General features: G+C 48.2%; 1 protein-coding gene across 1 annotated transcript in view; it reads left to right on the forward strand.

Moving 5' to 3' along the window:
- The window catches only part of syde2 (synapse defective 1, Rho GTPase, homolog 2 (C. elegans)), a 36,898-nt gene extending 25,769 nt beyond the window's left edge, over positions 1-11,129 (forward strand). The window contains exons 5-7 of the mRNA XM_083672353.1: positions 6,564-6,745; positions 6,917-7,148; positions 10,350-11,129. Coding sequence (XP_083528479.1) covers positions 6,564-6,745; positions 6,917-7,148; positions 10,350-11,128 — 1,193 coding nt within the window. The 3' untranslated portion in view covers position 11,129. The remainder of the gene's footprint in view (positions 1-6,563; positions 6,746-6,916; positions 7,149-10,349) is intronic.
- Positions 11,130-19,978: the final 8,849 nt, after the last annotated feature.

Consider the following 19,978-nt stretch of genomic DNA (forward strand, 5'->3'; position numbering starts at 1 on the left):
AGTTGGAGAAAAGGACTCATGCTTGCTCATGCTTTTTTTTCTCAGAAAAAGACTTGCTCATGCTTTTTTTCTCCCACCAAAAAAGAGGAAGACCATGGAAGCCAGGGCATTGTGGGATCCTCTGTTGGTTTTGGGAAGAGGCCCATATAGGCGTCCTCGTATCATGCCTGCTTTGATCCGCATGCATTTGCATGGCAGGGCAAAGAACACAGTTAACAGTTGAGCGGGTTAGAAAAAAAAGGCCAGCACCAGCGTGGATTGTTGGTTTTTGCTTGCTGTCTAAATTTGCTCTGCCGAGCGAGTGGGTGTTGCAGATGGGCTGGAGGGAGGGAGGGAGGGAGGGAGGGGTAGGTAGAGAGAGAGGGGGAAGGGTGGTTGGGCCTGGGCTGGGCTGAGAGTAGTAGAGGGGGTTGAGGTATGGGGTGGTATGGGGTGGGAGGGAAGTCAGCCAGGCCAGAGACAGAGGGACTAATAAGCAGGCAAAATGGATGAGCTAAGAGCATCGGTGTGTCACTCAGCTAATTTAAAACGCAGAGGTGGTGAGAGGGATTAGTTCGGGCAAAGTTCAATCCAAAGCTTGCAAGGTGCAGAGGCCATTCTTTGTTTTAAACAAAGTAACCAGAATATTCACATAAATTAACTGAATTCAGCCAATGTTCTTTTTGTTCGAGTGTCATTGGAGTGTGCCCAAACGCAGCATTTGTTAGTAACGGATTTGAAAAGGTGCTTGTGAATTCAGAAGGTTAACGTAATGTAACATTGATCACCAAATTAGTGTGTGTCTGTGGCCATTGTAATTGAATCAGGCTCTGTGAACAGCTGGGGTGGGATAGGACAAGGTGACTTTAATCAGGGGGTTGGGGGGGGGGGGGCAGGAGCTCTCTCTTAGCCCTCATTGATTTGGGACATTCCAATGCTGGGGGGGGTTGGCAGAGCCCAGTGTCCACAGATGGTCTGGGACATACATCAAGCTAAACACAACCAGTAGGAGACTTGTCAGTCATGCCACATTTGTGTTTTATGAAGTTCTTTACCAGTTCTAATCAAACCTATTTTTACAGCCCTTTGCATTGATATGTTTGTGTAGATTTACATTTCAAAATCTGTTGACTTCTGATTCTTGAGCCCCAAATCTTGTATAATGTGGGATTCTATAATAGTATAATGTGGGTCAATGTTTCCAATACGTAGTTGAATATACTGTAGCACCATAATAGGATTTGGGATGCTGTAGAAGTACGCTGTAAGTGTATTACTAATCTGATCATCTAATCACAGGGAACTGGACAAGGATGGTTAGTATTTTTAAAACCTGTATTCTCTCTACAGGAGAACAGATGTTGTTGTTGTTGTTGTTGTTGTTGTTGCTGTTGCTCCTCCACCTGGTAGCTAGCTAGCGAGCGCACGGACCGCCATCTGAGAGCCTTATCGACCACTTGGCAGGAAGCCAACAGAACAGGAAGCCTCAGCGATGGGTGGTTGCTGGAACAGAGCAGGGGCTGATGGGAAGTTGGTACGTGTCAGTTGGTACGTGTCCATACCTCCTCTGAATTGAAGGGAGGGCAGTGTTTGGAGGAGAGTTGGTGGCTGTGATGAGGCTGCTCGTTTGTTAACAGGAATACAGAGGGAGGTATAGAGGGAGGTATAGAGGGGGGTAGAGGGGTGTAGAGTTGTTCCATCTGTCCTTGTTCAATTCCCATTAAAGAACCTGGCAAAGACTGGATAGATGGCAGCAAAATGGCTCCTATCTGTGTATGAGAGTGAAAGGGAGCATAGGAGAGAGGGGGAACTACTTTGGGATGAAGTGCAGCACTGCTTTGCAGCTTAAAGCTGAAGGGGAAACAGTGTTTTTGAGTTTAGTGGATGCGATGCTGTATGTGACGTAGCTGAGGTTGTTAACGGGGATAGTGAGATACAGAACCAAGGCTACGTTTCATTCCGGAACGTTTGTCACTCCATTCTGTCCACATTTTGTCCCCCTTGACGAACCCCAACGGGCTGGATAAGTGATAGGAGAGCACCAAACAAATAGGAGAGTTTCCTCACACCAACCCAGTTGTGTCATATCTGTGAGGGAGAGTGAAAGGGGAAAGGGAAAGGAATTACTTTTAGGAATGTGCATCCGTAGCTTGTAGCTTAGCTAGCTGACTTGTTCATATTCTGGTTCACCACCTCCCCCCAGCCCTGCAGTGTAGCCTTGCCCAGTGTTTAGTCCTCCCCTCCTCCCCCCAGCCCTGCAGTGCAGCCTTGCCCAGTATTTAGTCCTCCCCTCCTCCCCCCTGGCCCTGCAGTGCAGCTTTGCCCAGTCTTTAGTCCTCCCCTCCTCCCCCCTGGCCCTGCAGTGTAGCCTTGCCCAGTCTTTAGTCCTCCCCTCCTCCCCCCTGGCCCTGCAGTGTAGCCTTGCCCAGTCTTTAGTCCTCCCCTCCTCCCCCCTGGCCCTGCAGTGCAGCTTTGCCCAGTCTTTAGTCCTCCCCTCCTCCCCCCTGGCCCTGCAGTGCAGCTTTGCCCAGTCTTTAGTCCTCCCCTCCTCTGGCCCTGCAGTGCAGCCTTGCCCAGTGTTTAGTCCTTCCCAGTGAAGACATGGAGAGTCATTAACAAGTACCCCCTTTGTTGCCGAACAAACACAGATGGTATTTGGCTCACGCATGGGGGATTAGCTGAACTCTGGGCCCGGCAGGCTAGGAGGCGGCCGCTGCCTGACAAAGAGGTACAGCCCTGGCTGTGTGGCTGTCAGAGCAGCATGCAACACCAGGGACTCACTGGGCAAAAGCAGGCCAGCGCCCCCTGGCCTCACACCCCCTCTCTGGCCCTCTACCAGGGGGGGGGGGGGGGGGGGGTTGAAGGGGAGAACAAGCCCCCATTTGTTCTTTTACCCCGGCACCGACAACAGTAGTGACCTGTAGTTTCTTTGCCGAACAAGAGGTCAAAGGTAGATCAATGCCCCAGAGCGGTATGGATGTTGTTGTTTTTTTAAGATCTCTCCCATATCTAATTGAAATAAATTCTGTCGTTTTCATTTGTGTGAAACAGTATGTTAAAGGAGCTAAAGGATGAGTTATCATACTGCTATTTCTTAACAAAAGCAGCGGTCACCCATGGTGTGTTTGTTACCTGCCAGGTTAGCTGTGAAAATATGGGTCACACCTGCAGAGGAAGCCCCACCTGTTTGCCCCGTAGCGTAGCCCATGACCTTGTGTGTGTGTGTGTGTCAAACCCCAACAGGGGTTAAGGTACTCCAAAGTCAGGGTAAACACAGCGCTGAATCATAGCAGGCTAATGATTTGCCCCACACATAATGGCTGCATTCTCTCTCTGGGTCAGTGTACACACACACACACACACACACACACACATACATTCACACAGGGAGGAGCTGCAGGGCGGAGCATATAAAGGTGGTGTCTGTGTGTTTAGATGTTTTGTGTGAGTTTATGTGTTTAAATCGTGTGTTTGGAAGATGCTGTTGACTTAAAAAACTACAAAGCTGACGTTTTATGGTGTTCATCAATGGCCAACCTCTCCTCTATCCAAACAATCTGTCCTGTGAGTTCATACCACCTAGAGTGGAGGTCACTGGGGTCTTACCATGCTTGGGTTTACACTTTTAGAACTAGGTGAAGTTTGAAATCTTAGCATTTTGTTAAAACATGTATTTTCTTGAACATTGCATTTTGAACCCTCAAGTGGCATATTCTGCTTCCATACAATCTATGTTGCTCACTGATGTGTAACTAGATTAGAACAAACTTGATAAAGCTATTTGTTTTTTTTGGAGAATGATAAAGGGCAGTATTTTGGGTTTGCGGAAGGATGCTCACAAACACTGTGTCTATCTGTTTGGGAAATCAACATATCTTAGAAAGTATTCAGAGTGCAAGAATGTATCCTTTTGACTCGTATCTGTCCTTATCAAAGACAGCACATGCTCAGGAGACTACCATTGATATCCATCTCCGAGATAAAGCTAGAGTAGAAACTGCAGATATGTTTGTCATGAATGAAAAAGGTAAACGTGTGTGTAGCTCTGGTCGAATGTTGCAAAATGTCAATGGTAGAAGCGCTAAGAAAAGCCCTCCAGGCTGTGGTTGAGGAGGGCCTGTCGTGCTAGCTATCGCCCCAGGGCCCTGAACAAACATTTCCCTTTCATATCTGCCGTTTTCATCTCGGCACGCGGTCGAGTCTGTCTGAACACAGCCCTGTCATTGTGGATCTACCTGAGGGAGGGAGTGGGAGGGGGGAGAGAGAGAGAGAGAGAGAGAGAGGGAGAGGGAGAGAGAGCGGGGGGGGGGGGGCAGCTCTCAGTGGTTAGTTACTCTGATTGCTTGACTTGGTTGTTTTGCAGTTTTTGTGGAGAGGCACCACGGCTGGTTGTGGAATGCACAGCTCTCTCTCTCTCTCTCTCTCTCTCTCTCTCTCTCTCTGCTCTGCGCTGCTGTGTGCAGGCGTGTTGAGTCTTGAGTACAGGAGAAGTGTTGTGGAGGGGGTGCAGGCTGTAGAGCTGAGGAACAGACGTGCCTGTTGTCATGGACCAGGACTTTTATGACGCTGTGTATAGGTCAGCGGGAAGAAGTCCAGGAAATACCCGTTGACACAGCAATAAGAAAACAACATGTTGATATTTCCACATCATTATCACTAAGAATATGTAGAATACGTTTTTAGAATTAACGTTATATATACCTTATTACCGTATATTAAGGTTTACACTTTACCTTATATTCATATTGATACTTACATTGATACTACACAGACTATACATATTTTTCCTGATCAGTTTGCCAAGATCCCACTCTGTTGTTGTTGTTGTTGTTGTTTAGTTTGTTGTTGTTTGTGCCCTTTAACCACAGTAATGTGTGTGAGTTGGGTATTGCCCCTGTTTCACGTCAGATGATTCAGGATTTCAACTCCCCGGTGTTCTAGAGCAACACCCGATTGTTTTACCACAGGTGGCGTCATTCCTACACAACGCTCTGAGACGTAACCAAACAAAGGGATAATCTGGGATTTCAACTGAAATTTAGATGACTGTGTCGTCATACTGTACTATGATGACTCGGCTAGTGGCCAGGCTAGTGGCTCCATGCTCCGAATGCTTCAGTGTGTTTCGCCACGAAAAAGCAATCTAATACCAGCTAATTTTCAATCTGCTCTTTGTCTCATTTCTCTGCCTGGATTAGTGTGCAGCAGGAAGATTATGTCAGGCAGGTTGAAATAGACGGGGCAGCATTCCCTTAATGTCTCCTAACCTTTACCCTTTCCTTAAGAGGAGAAAGGGATTGGGTGGGCTTAAAAAGCGATTGTTGATTTATGCTCTCATGCACTGCTCTTCTCAAGCGGTGAAGGGTGGTCACTGTGTGTGTGTGTGTGTGTGTGTGTGTGTGTGTGTGTGTGTGTGTGTGTGTGTGTGTGTGTGTGTGTGTGTGTGTGTGTGTGTCACACCATAGTCAATGTCACATGTCAGGAGATTTAAAACGTTAACTATAAAAAAAACAACCTAGGAGATGTATCTACCAGGTCAGAGGTGACTTAATTAATTAATTAATTAATTAAGCAGCACCTATTTAGAGTCTCTTAATCAGGATCTAGTGTGCCTCTTGGTGATTGGTGGCTGGCTGCCTGGTTCTTGCCGTGTTCTCCGTGACTGGAGCAGGCTGCAGAGGAGACTGTCAGTCTCTGACCGTGTCACAGAGGAGCCAGTGATCACACAGCTCAAAGACCGCTCGGAAAACTGATCCCTATTTATGCACCGAGGGAGGAAAAAAAAAGAAAAGAGAACCCAACCACCAGAACTGACTGGCTGCCAAGGGCTTTTTTTTTATTTGATTTTATGACCGTATTTGTTCTTTTTTTTTTTTTTTTTTTTTTTTTTTGCTTTCTCCCCCCTTGATGAAAAAGCAAAGACATGCCAATAATTCTTCTTGGGGCTTAGTGGAGATAGATAGACAGTGTGGGTTTCATGTTTGGCCGTGTCCTTTGTCTGGGCCTGAGGGAGGTTGAAGTCACAGGTGTGAACGCGCCGTCGCAGAAACCAGCCCCCCCCCCCCCCCACCCACCCACCCGACATTCTCAGGCTGCCATGTCACGGCCCATTCCAATCAGGCATCGCACCAGACGCCACAAAACCCCCCGCTGCAACACAATGGGGCCTGCCTTGGCAGCAAGCAGAGTGTGCCAGGTCCTGCCGTATATAAAAGAGGGGCCAAAGAAAAGCCTTTGATTTCTCAATAATGACCCTTTTATAAAGTTAATATTGTTAGTGATTTGTCAGGTATTAAAGCTGTCTTTGTGAGGTATGTGAGACGTGTTGCTCTGTGCAGCCGTGGAAACGTGCCCTGAAGCCCATCTGATCGTCGGCCAGTTCTCAGCCGTACCCGGTGGTGGTGGTGGTGGTGGTGGTGGTGGTGGTTCATTCTCTCCTTCTGAAAGTCTCTGCTCTCTGTTATCATCATCATCTCAGTTGTTATGCTCAGAGCTTGATATGCAGCACTTTCCATGAATTGCTTCTCATGCTCTCTCTCTCTCTCTCTCTCTCCCTTCCTCTCTCCCTCCCTCCCTCCATCCAGGTGTGCTGAAGGACTACCTGCGTGAGTTGCCCTACCCCCTGATCACTAAGCACCTGTACGAGGTGGTGTTGGAGTCCATGGCCAAGAGGCCGCTGCGGATCGGAGCGGGAGGCTGTGAGAATGACGTGGCTGACACGGAGCACACTGTCAGCCTGCTGGAGGACCTTCCAGAGGTGGAGAGGGTAAGGAGGGAGATCCTCTACGTTTTACTACGGTAGCCAAGGGCTCTCAGCGATGTTCACACCAGTGGAGGCTGCCTCCACCAGCCTCCCTTTGTTCGTAGCCTGGTCAACCCTATAACGTTCCCTGAGTCTGACCCAGAATGCTCTGCTCTCTGTGCCCGCGCACGACAGGTGTCCCTGCGGAAGCTTCTGGACCACCTGAAGCTGGTGGCGTCGCACCACGAGGTGAATAAGATGACCTGTCAGAACTTGGCGGTGTGTTTTGGCCCCGTCCTGCTGAGTCAGCGCCAGGAGGCTTCCTGCCACAGCAACCGCGTCTTCATCGACTCCGAGGAGCTGGCCAGCGCCCTGCACTTCAAAAAGCACATCGAGGTGCTGCACTACCTGCTGCAGCTGTGGCCAGGTAACCCTCCGCCCTGTAGAAACACTTAAAGTAGTAGCCCTACCCCTAGCCAGGTAACCCTCCGCCCAGTAGAAACGCTTAAAGTAGTACCCTTTTGTTATGCTCTAGCTTGACGACACCTGTGAGTACAGTGCCTTTTAGAATAGACCTTTCGGTGCAGTGTGTGTATCTTTAAACTAGAAGCATCAAACTATCAAAGTCCTTGAACTACAGTAGAAGCATTGTGAACCAATAACTTAATAAAGAACTGCATAAAAATTCCACAACAAACTTTTTTATACATTTTTTATAAATACCCAAAACCTTTAAACCCCAAACCGCCAAAGCCCTTTCCTAGATGCCCTCCATTCCCTGAAGGCCTGTTTGTCAAATTGCTGCCAGCTCTGCGGTTCTGTTCTTAACATACCCGTGAAAGAGACTGGGGCCAAACATGCCCTTTAAAGAGATGTGGGCTTTTGATCTCTGAGGTTTAGTCTGGTCGGCTGGCACACACACACACACACAGCAGATATCCACCGCCATCTGTCCTGTCATAGACCCGGCCGCTCCACAGAGTGCTTCATCATGACCAGCAGAGCTTAGCAGAGCGGAGCCCCACTGTAAGGCAAGCCTCTGAGGCGGTGTGTTTGTATAAATCACCATCCAGTCAGAGCCACCCTGTACCAACTGGGCTCCACACTGCTCATTTGTCTCTCTGTCCAACTGTTCCCTCCTCCACCCCCCACCTCCACCCCCCCTACCCACCATCAGCAGCTGGGGTCATTGTGTGCTCTGTGCTGTGCTGTTCTCTCTTTGATCAGTGAGAAGATAGTAGATTGTACGTTGTCCAGTAGGGATATGATATGATATGACAACTGGGTTATGAGTGTAGGGTTTAGGGTTGCCGTGGGGTTTGGATGACAAAGCCTGGTGCCCCACTGATGTCATTGTTCCTGAGGAGGAGGAGGAGGAGGAGGAGGAGGAAGAGCACAGTCGCTGTCTCTTCTTGAGCGTTAACATTCTCGCTCAACAACTGCATTTCACCATGTGGTGTTTGGTTTGAGATCGGAATCCCTAGTGTCGACATGCAAGTAACTGATCTTTACTTCCCTCCCTGCGCTCCAAAATTAACCCCATCCATCTTGCTTGTAAACACGTGGCCTCGTGTGTTAAAACTTGACCCCCTCATACCTGCCCTCCCCACCCAGGCGGAGGGGGGGACACACCGTACCGCCTCCGACTAATGGAGTGTTTTCCGGGTAACAGTAACCTTGACCAAGCTGGAATCTCCAAGTCCTGGCGAGTGTACGCAGCCCAATGTTTACACCCCTCCTCCTCTCCTTTATGTCCACTTCCTCAGCTCACACTGGAATACAGCCACTCTATAATTAAAGACATTCCTGATCTAACCGTAGGCCCTTAGTCCTCACAGCTTCACCCCAACATTTCACAACCATTTAGAGGATATTTTCAGCCTCCCTCTTCACCCACCGGGACCCCACCTTCCACTGCAATGTTGCTTAGTCCTTGAAGTGTGGGTCTGGCATTGCGTGACTGTGAGAACACTGTACAGTACATGCTATGTTTTCTATAAGTGTGTGTGTAGTGTGTGTAATGTGTGTTTGTGTACGTGACGACCAGGCCTTGGTATTTGCAGAATTTCATAAGGAGGCATTGTGTGTGAAAGTGAGTCTGTTTGACTCCTTGGCCTTGGTGTGTGCTGATGGTGTGTGTTGATGTGTGTGTGTGTGTGTGTGTGTGTGTGTGTGTGTGTGTGTGTGTGTGGCAGGTGGTCAGGGAGAGATCACGCGATGGCAGGGTGGGTGGAGAGCAGAGGAGGGAGTTGGAAGAGGAGAGGAGGAGGAGGAGGAGGAGGAGGGAGGGAGGGAGGGAGGGAGGGAGGGTATTAAACTGGCCAGGGACAACACTGTGACAAGAGCCCTGGGAATGGAAGTCCCTAGCAGGGGTGTGGCAGGGGAGGACTTCCCTCTCCTCCTCTCCCTCCTCCTCCTCCCACTAAAGGGGGGTGCACCGCAGGGATGTGAGGTGGAGGGTAGTCCAAGGTCATTCCCTTCCCCTGGGAGTTTCTACTATACGTACTGTAAAGCACGAGCACAATAGCTAAAACGATTAAATCGATTAAATTAAGCGCTCATGTGATAAAAACTAGCTTCTACCATGTGGGTTGTGCTCTTTCCTCTTCTGTGTTAGCTCAAATACATGTTCAAAGTGTTCTTGTGAAACATGCTTTTTTTGTTGCAGTCATTGACCGTTTGACCTCTGAAATGTTTGTTTTTGTTGTTGTTGTTGTTGTTTTGTCCTATTCCGCCACTCCCAGTCCCAGTAGGAGGCAGCTAGCCATGTCGGGGAGTGTAGGTACAGAGAGAAACAGAAAGAGAGAGAGGGAGAGGAGGACAGGTAACTGGGCTGTCGTGGTTGTGTTGGCGTGCTCAGTGTTGTTCTCCATAGCCAGAGACCCCCCCACTCCCACCCTCCCAGCCCCACACACCCTCCCCTATCCCCCCAGAGAAGGCCCTTGTTTTAACTCGTAGTCCATTTAGTGGGGATTAGTGGGTAGTGTATCTGAGGTGCCTTTGAGGACGGTGTTGCTAAGCCATGGAAGTAAAAGAGCAGCAGTAGTTGTAGTGTTGAGTGTGTTGGAGTGGATTTGGCATGTGTCTATGCAGCATGGCATGGGTTAATGTCTGAAATCCCACATTTTAGACCTCACGTTAACTCCCAGAGGACCTTGTGTGTGTGTGTACCAGTGGAGGTAGAAATCGGATTTCAGTTTTTTTTCTGGATTTTTTATTTCTGCCTCTTCTGGTGTGTACGCAGCTTTGTGTTTTGAAATGTTGAGTCTTTGTAAGAAGAAGTGATTGATTGGCACCAGCAATGTCCTGGTAAAGAGCATGTGCTGTGGTGTACCATACACCAGGGCCTCGGCAGATAACATGGCACCAGTAGACACCAGACCCGGGTTCAAATAGTACTTGGAATCATTTCAATTACTTAGCTGTGCTTGATTGAGTTTTCCTGGCAACCAATGGAATAGTCCCAAAAGTGTACAAAAAATTAAGAAATCTGGCACTGAAGTAAACAATTTAAAAAAGGATTTCAAATGCTACTTGACCCAGATCAGAACACCCAAGGTCTATGGCACTGACGATCCTTTTTCTCTCTCTCCTCTCTCTCTCTCTCTCTCTCTCTCTCTCTCTCTAGTGGTGGACCCATATGGCAAAACCTCATCCCCCGCCCCGGCCCCAGCTGCCCTGCCCACAGCACCCCCCCTGCGCCGGAGGAAAGAGCGCCCCCAGGTGCTGAACTTGAGCGATGCGGAGATGGCCGGTGTCCTGCGGCCCCGGCCGGGCCGGTTGGACAGCCCCAGCAACCGCTACGCGGGGGACTGGAGCGGCTGTGGAGAGAGCTACTTCCCCTCCCCCCTCCCCCGGGACGAGGCTGACTACGACGACGTCCCCTCGGAGGACATGGATGTCACCGAGGAGGGACAGGAGGGGGGAGAGGAGAGGGGCCAGGGAGGACACGAGACAGGGGAGGGGGGAGAGGAGACGACGGGGGAGGAGGGTGGACAGGAGAAAGAGGAGGAGGAGGGAGGACAGGAGAAAGGGGAGGGGAGGGGAGAGGAGGCACCGGCCACAGCCAAGCAGGAGCCCCCCTCTCCAAGCGAAGAGGGGATGGAGGGACCAGTAGAGGTGGAGGAGGAGGAGGAGGAGGAGAGAGATGCGGAGGAGGAGAGCGACGGCTCCAGTGGGGGCCAGCCGTCTGAGGAGAGTGTATGTGAGCACATCCTGCCCCTCCCGCCTCAGCGAGACCACCTCCGCCCCAGGGGGCACACGTACCAGGCCTACATGAAGATCCAGGACATTAGCCCCGTGCTGAGCAACAGGGTGAACCTGAGGGACCTGCAGGAGAGCATCGACACGCTTATCGGTAACCTGGAGAGAGAGCTGAACAAGAACAAGCTCAACGTCGGGTACTGAATCTGACACACGGGGGGGTGGGGGGGGAGGTGAGGGGGGGAGGCTGAACGATTGAAGGGTGCGCTAAGGCGCGTGAGTGTTGTGGGGGGTTCAGAAATGGTCGGGAGCGTTGTGTCAGTTGGGACTTTGTGACGACACCGTGGTGCGTGCGCGTGGCTGCGCTCTCCTGCAGGACTCAGTGTGTCAGAACGGTGTGAAGAGGCACTGGTGGTGTTTCTGTTTGTGTCGTTGAGCACCTTGTTCCTACCCATAGACATTCCGTGATGTTTCGTTTTTTTTCTTTTTTTCATTTTTTTTTTCATCGTTTGAACGTTTCTACGTGTTGTTCTCGTCTGGTTCTGTGTTTGTTGTTGTTGTTGTTGTTGTTGTTGTTGTTGTTGTTGTTGTTGTTGCTTCTCTTCTTATTAGAAGAACCCATTGACCCCGAGGGGTGTAAAAGGTGCCTTAATTGTGTGAAGGTGGAACTTTAAGGCAGGGGAGAGCTTTTCTATTGAGGTACGAAACATTTATGATGTACAACAATGCACTTATGAGGCAGGCTTTAGTGTAGATGGCATTAAGGTACGTGCAGTAAGCTGGCCAAGGACTGACCCAGGGAGGGGAGCCACCAGTCAGCTAGCTAGCCCACTGAGCCCTCCTTCTCCTGGGGGACGGGGATGTCGCTTCTGGGCCCTGCTGGATGGGACATGGGCAGAGGGAGTCTGGGATAGACACACAGGCCCTATCACTCAAAAATGCTCACACACACACACACACACACACACACACTCAAACACACAAGTACAGTAACAGTGAACATGTATCCAATTCTTAAAGCAAGCAAAAAGAGAGAACTTTTCATGTTGTGTCATATTCGATTATTGAGTGAATGAATATGCATTAAGACCATTTGTCTATTTTCTTACATCTCCCCACCTCCCCCTCCCCCTCCCACCAACCTCCCACATGTTGTTGACGACCCGTAATCTCCTGTCGTTTTGAAGAGGCAAAAGCCAAATACGGGAGAGACGCACAGCCGTAACTGCCAAACAGCAGTTGGCGTCGCAGCGTGGAGGGCTTCAGCTAGTATGAGAAATCTGCTGCCTAAATAGTCACGCAAGTTTTCAGCAATCCAGGGATTCAGAATGATCAGTATTTAACATATATATGTACATATAAATGTATTTCGGAGTATATTATTTTTTACAGCTTATATTTCCATACAGGCATATTTAAATGCTCTCATTTACCTTGTAGTATTGACTTCTAGTAGCAGTCTCCAGAAATTTTTTTTGTTGCTTTTCTCCCTTCAAGCTACCTGTACACATCTTAAATGTGCTGGACTAATGGTTCAACTTTAGCTGTAAAATATATAAGATAGAAATTATGTTGTTGCAGAAAGAGAGATTGTTATTTTTGTTATATTTTGTACATATTTGGCACCTGTTAAGTCGCCGGTGGTCTGAGCTATGTTCATATTTGTGTTTAAAAAGGTACTGAACGTTGCATGGTCAAAAGCTTTACTGACATAAACAAGTATATTTCCCACCTGCCTTGGTTATTGGTATTTATATGTGTACAGAAAACTATTTGAAATGTTGTTCCCATGTTGTTTTCCCCTTGTGGCAGCTGCTCACACTGATGGACTATTAGAATAGACATGGTCCACACTTCAATTTCAAAAACGCTGAAGATAGAAAATCATTTGGCCTTGGCCAGTCCCTGAGGCAATTCGCAATAGTTTCCAATCTGGACAATGTCGAGCTGTCATCATTGCATAAGGTATTTTTTTTTGGTCTAGCAGTAATTTCCTCCTGCAGGCATGCAGAGGGCCAGCTATAATGAGGTCCAGCATGGTGCCAGTCAGCCATCTGGCAGACCCTCCTAGAGAGGAGACTAAGCTAGTCAACCATCACCTCATCTCACACTCTTTGTACAACGTGAGCTGCCTACATCTATATACAGTACATCTCTCTATCAATGCATTCCTATCTATTCTATATTTCTTATTCTCTAGCCCCCTCCTAACTCTGTCTGTCCTACGTCCACACCAGGGGAGGCTGGTGGAGGTAGGAATCGGAGGACGGGCTCATTGTAATGCATAGAACAGAATGAGGAATGGTATCAAACACCGTTCCTTATTCAGTTCCATGCATTACAATGAGCCCGTCCTCCGATTTTGTTTTACCTCCACCAGCCTCCCCTGGTCCACATGTATATGTGCACACATACTGTACGTCAGTGTTGGTGTGTGTACGCTTTCTGTATTGCGTAATAGTTGGTTAATCCTCTTGTCCTTGTCTGTCTTGGAAAAAGAAACCCATGATGAAAGCATCGCTAAACAGAATATGACTTTGTACTGATCTTGAGAAAATGTATGGTCATATTAAAGTATATATTTCACATGTGGCTCCCGCGTCTTCCTGGTTATTCCATTTCGTACCGTCGGTTTCAGCCAATCGCATGCTGCCAAATCATAGGCCTGTAGTTGAGATTTAAGATGGATCTCTGGTATAGTAGTTGAACCAAACTTCCATTGAAAATGCCAAGTCCCCGTGAGTCATTTCTCAGCCATTTTAGTACCCATTTTGATGCTTTTTTTATGCCGATTTCTTATGTCTGCAGTTCACTTTGAAGTGTTCATTAGTAGACAATCTTTATAGCACACATATCACTCCAATATGACATACTAACATAACATGACTTATGTGAGTTATGACTTATCACTGGATCATGGTTTATATCGGTGTTGCTTTCACAGTCTGTGACTGCCTTAGAAGTAGGGGCTTTACACACGACAGGGCCGACCCGAACCATCCTGTGCCGGCTCAGGTATCTTCCTTTCACATTCTCCTTTCCAGCAGTACTGGTGGATGCATAACCAGGTCAACCCAGTATAGCTCAGCTTGGTTTGGCTTGACAGTGTAAATTAGGGAGTAGTGCTCTGCAGGTGTTTAGATATGTCTGTGTTTGCTATGGAACAGTTGGAACAAGGCTGTAAAACACAGGAGGTACAGTATGGGAAGTGGTCCCACCACAGGAGATAGAGGTTGGGGCGGGGGGGGCGGGAGATTGCCTTTATAGGTTGTGGGAATCTCCCTGTGCTTCAGCTTCAGGGACATTCCCAGAAGACAGCCCTGGAAGACCTCCTGAGTACCTACAAATAGTTCCATTGACATGATAAACACCTGTGTGGGTGTGTGTGTGTGTGCGCATGCGTGCGTGCGTGCGTGCGTGCGCACATTTCTGTCTGTCTGTGAATGACATGGTAAACACCACCTCTATATTGTGAGCGTAGGCAGCCAGACAAACCAGGAGGCTTTTCAGATTATAATGGTTTTGAAGAACATTCAAAGCATTCATGATATGTATTTATGACTGTGATGAACAGGTAGGGTTGTATGGGGCTTCAGGGGACATAGAGGCAGACTCAGAGTGTATTGCCCTGTGGAAAAATGTGTCTCTCTGTAGTCTTATTTCAGTTGACATCCAGATTGGAATTTCATCTCATGCAGAGCTAGACTTTTCATTGAGATTTTGAAGATGTGTATAATTTCACATTATATAATATTCATGTGTGAAAGTAGAGTTTGTCACAGCTTTAAAGCTTTAATTTGAGTTATCTGTAAACATCATTATGTAACTAGCTACCCAAGAGTAAGTACATGTGCAGGGAAGATTTTTATGATAAATTTACACTGTCAAGGCATGATCATATTACCATAATTCAAACACAGAATAATTTAATTATATCTGGCAGCCCCATATTCAGCACCTTTCTATTTTTAAGACTAAGTCTATTCGTTTTGACTTCAATGTTTTAATGCTTCCTCCGTGCGCTTCTCAGTGTCATAATGAAAGAAGCAGAATGAAACCCCATCTGAGGAACGCCAGGGTAGACATAATAACCACGGCTCGGTTTTGTCAGTCAGGGCCGCGGTCGCCACTCGATATCAGGCCGTCTGTTGGACTGAACTGAACTGAACTTTTGTTCGTTTCTAATTTGAGAGAGAGGCAGAGAAGGATGAGATATGGCTCTTTTTGGGTAAACATCCTTGACAGCCACCTGCATGTGAAACCAGACCTCCCCCTCCCCTCACCCCTCACCCCCCCCCCCCTCACCCTCCCCTTCCCCCTCCCCTCAGCTGAGCATCACTGTGTGCTTTAGCTAACGACCTACTCAACACACTAAAACCAGGGCCCCTGAAAAACAAAACACAACTTTCACTTCCAGCCCAGGGTCAGTTCCCATTGCAGTCTATTCTCTTCAAGGATTACGCTACAAATCATAAGGTATTAATTACAAAGGAAAACAGCCTATTACAACACTGTCTCTCCTGCCACTGCTCATTGTTCAGGGAGGCTTATGTGGATTCAGTCTAGTATGTTCCATACAGGCTAAGTAATTGTTATGAACATGGGGAGGCTTGGGGGATAACTAAGCCCACGTAATTGCTGGGAACTTTTTAGAGCAACCCTGGATAGACATTCCATACATGCGGTGTCCTTCAATACGAAGGCTATTAATCACATTTTACCAAAGTCCCGGGCTTTCTGATGTGTTTTTTGGGGTCTTTTGTTCCCGCCGGGCCGGCCCTGTACTTGGCAGCTCATCTGAAGCCTGCAGAGCGGATCTCTGACAAACCACTGACAGATTCCTCTGGTAGCTGTGTTCAAGAGTGGGGTGATGAGAGGGGGAGAGGAGGAGGAGAGGAAAGAAGGGGGGGGGCGGTATAAGGGAGAAGATGAGGAAGAGAAGAAAGGGAGAGAGGAGAGGTGAAAGTGAAGAATGGAGAGAGAGAGAGTGGGAGAACAGAGGACCGGCGGTGCTTTAGATCCTGTGGCCCGGCCCCACACAACGTAGCCCAGCCCTCTGCAGCCCTCCCCTCCGCCACCATTGCTCTGTCACTCAGGACTAGTATATTTCATTTTAATAAGGCTAATCCCTCTTAGAGGTAAGCTGCTCATCACCTCCCTCCCTCCCTCCCTCCCTCTCTACCTCTCTCTCTCTCTCTCTCTCTCTCTCTCTCTCTCCTAGAGAAGAGTGCAATCTCCTTTCACTGTGAAGACAGGATGAGGGTGAGGGTTAGACTTGGTTGGGAGGAGAGAAAAATGTTGAAAGGTGAGATAGAAGAGAGATTTGAGATTTGCGCCTCACAGTTCGCAGGTGGCACACCTCATTCACTGCCCACTGATTCATTCCTAAAACTAGACCTCAATCTTTGTTCTCTCTCACACACACACACACCCACACACCCACACACACACTGGCCCTCACATCTTAGTGATACCAGACTTGGTGATGATGACTCTGTTCTCAGCGGAGGAAGTGGAGTGATATCATTGGTATTTCAGTGTGATATGATATCACCAGTCAGTCTCATCTCAGAGTTCTCCTTCCGTCTCCTAGCAGAGCTGTCTTCAGCTCCACTTTCCCAGAGCGCACTGGGGTGATGAGGTAGACATTTGTGTTGTGACTATCCCATGTCCCTGCGTGTGTGTGCTGAGATCATTCTAAAAATAAATACTGTTGCCCCCAACAGACACACACATACGCAGTATACACTCACCAAACACTTTATTAGGAACACTATACTAATACTGGGTAGGACCTCCCTTTGCTCTCAAAACAGCCTTAATTCTTTATGGCATTGATTCTACAAGATGTTGGAAACATGGAAACATTGAGATTCTGGTCCATGATGACATGATTGCATCACGCAATTCCTGCAGATTTTTCAGGTGCACTTTCAAGCTGTGAATCTCCTGTTCTACCACATCCCAAAGGTGTTCTATTGGATTCAGATCCGGTGACTGGGAAGGCCACTGAAGAACACTGAACTCATTGTCATGCTTATGAAACCAGTTTGAGACAACTTTTGCTTTGTGACATGGTGCATTATAATTTCTGGAAGTAGCCAATAGAAGATGGGTAAATTGTGGCCATGAAGGGATGCACATGGTCAGCAACAATACTAGAATAGGCTGTGGCATTCAAGCGATGATTGATTGGTATTAACAGGCTCAAAGTGTGCCAAGAAACCATTCCCCACACCATTACATGACTTCCACCATGAGAAGGTGTACAGGTGTTCCTAATAAAGCGTTCGTTGAGTGTACCTCCCAGTGCCAGTGCTCTGAGTGCTCTATAGGGGAGACGAGACTACACTTGGGTCAAAACCATTCAGAGAAAATTAAAGGAGTCAAAAGGTAGCATTCCAATTTAATGCCCAGGCCACCTGATCTCTTATGGGGTCATAGGTTAAGTAATGAAATTTTCCTCAGCCCCTGAGGTGACCTTGAAGGAGGTCCTTGCTATGTCTCTGGTGATGTTGTGACGAAGCAGCCAATTCTCTACTAACAAAACGACTGCTGAAAACCATCCCCCCCCCCCCCCCAGAAAAATTAAAATATATTTAGGTTGCAGTTGGTTGACCCTCCGTTTACATGGATTTGATTCTGAGAAAAGTCTGGTGAAAAACAGCTATATACTGTACATTAACACAGTATCTCCAAAGAACTAATTGTTGGGCTTGATAACACCCTGTCTCTGTAGAGATGTGATGTGAATCTGTTGTGTTCATTCGCACAAGGAAAAAGGATATCAGACATGTCCAAGGTAACACAAATACTATATATACCCCTGCTACTGTAGCATCCTCCCAGCGTCATCTGTTTGACTCTGCTTTCATCTGCTGGTGTTTGCCTTAGTGTCATTTGCTGTTTCACGCCATGGCTTAGTGTTAGCATCCACTTCAGGCAGCCGTGCTGTGTGTGTGTCGGGTGTGTGTGTGTGTGTGTGAGAGTGTGTTTGTTAAGTGTGTGGGATGGAGGACTGTCTGAGCCCCTGCAGCTGGGCCAAGCCGAGATGAACATGTGTGAAATGTGTGGAGTGCCCCCTCGCAGAGAGATTTAGACCTCCCTGTGCAGCCCCCCACACCCCCTGTAGGAGCGGCGAGGGCCGGGACAATGCCCAGGCAATGGCTTCATTCGACAGGCCAGATTTACTGCCCTCCTGCCTAGCACCTGCTCACATTGTTTCCCAGGATTTGGAGCAAAGGAAATCTCAAGAGGCGGTGATAAAAATTGGAATGCTGGCAGCCCCCTGTAGCCTATAGCCTCCCCGTAGCTAAAGATCTCCTTTTTATGTTTGGGAAATCTCTCTGGCTTAAATGAAGAAATCAACGGAGGAAAATCTGACAACATGAATACCCTTTTTCTTAGTGGGGGGGGGGGGGGGGGGGGTGGTGGTGGTGGTGGTGATGGGGGCATTGGGTTCATAGGAGCGGTGGTTTGGCCTCTCTGTTTTGCCAGGTCTCACATGTTCCAGAGAACTCACAGTGAGGCAGTGCTAATGTGAGACCATTTTGACCGCCTCCTCCACCGCCTCCTCTCTCTGTGTCAGACTGTTGTACAGTATATGAACTATTACAACAACCAGCTATTTTTTTTTTGGACTACATGTTATGCAGTAGTAAAGTATCCTTTTATGGGCTTCATAGTTATGATGTGACCACATGTGTAATGTGTGTAACGTTGGAGAACATTCCAGAGCCTGCTTGGCCTGGGAGTGAACGATTGGCCCCACAGGGTCGACCCAGAGTGGGCCCTGCTGATTTCCCCGAAAGGGTTGAGGAGGGGGGTTGTGGGGGGCAGGGGGGGCTCTTTTGTCACTCTGGCCTTGTTGGTGCCCGGGGGCCATATGGACGCCTGCCTCAGTGAACTCCCAGACCCCCCCACCCCCACCCCCGGGCCCTCCTCTCTCTGACAGGTCCGCGGGAGTGAGTCATGGAGAGAGTGAAGTCACCCGTGTGGCGTTTAATCTGTCCGACACTGCTGCATCTCATTTCCGCTCAGAGGCCCAGCATGTGTTCTCTCTTCTCTCCCTCTCTTTTTTCTCTCTCTCTCTCTCTCGCTCTCTCACCCTTTCACTCTCACATTCTGGCTCCCTCTCTATCTCTCACCACTTTTCTCTCCCCTCTCTCACACTCTTCCTCCCTCCCTTCGTAGCTTGTACTCTCACTATTTATTCCTGCAACTCCTGCAAATACTTTCTCATCCTCCTACATCATCACTCTCTCTTTCTTTCATCCCTCTCTTCCTATCTCATCCACATTCTCTCCCCTTGTGTGCCCCATGTTTTCTCTCCAACTCTCTCTCTCTCTCTCTCTCTCTCTCTCTCTCTCTCTCAGACATGGCATCTGACCCACAGCGTGAAAACCTGGCAACAGGCAGCTGCCTCTCCATTATGCAGTATCCCTCATCCCTCCCTCCCCTCCTCCCTCCCTCCCTCCCTCTCCTCCACATCCAGTCTCTTTTATGGTGATCACCGGCTGTCACTGGTGAATATGGTGCTGTTTATCCGCTCTTGACCTGAAATGGACCCTGCAGTCCCTTCACAGTCCCTTCACAGTCCCTTCACAGTCCCTATTTCATCCCCAGGGAAGAGCATGCCTAATAAGGTGTCCCACAGCGCTTTACCCCATTTGCCCCGTACATGTACAGCCGCCGCCATTCCAAACTCACACTCCGTATCCAATCCTTTTATATGAGAAACTGTTATCTAGAATCTGCAATATTTGAAAATCTTCAGTAAGGTAAGGATCATAACCATGCAATACAGGAACTTTATTTTTCCTTTGAGGGAACTTCTTGGGCTGGTTTCCCGGACACAAGTTAAGCCTAAACCCATCTTCAATGGAGACAGTCTACTACACAACATTATCATATAATTGTTGATATAATATGATGTAAAATATTATCCGGCAACTCAGATTGCCACAATCTGATTGGATAAAAGGTGCATTCCAGCCGTGCTCAAATAACGTTAAACAATACCTAATAACGTTAAACAACAGCAATACCTCTTTA

Source organism: Argentina silus (assembly GCF_951799395.1).
Source record: "Argentina silus genome assembly, chromosome: 6".
Lineage (NCBI taxonomy): Eukaryota > Metazoa > Chordata > Actinopteri > Argentiniformes > Argentinidae > Argentina > Argentina silus.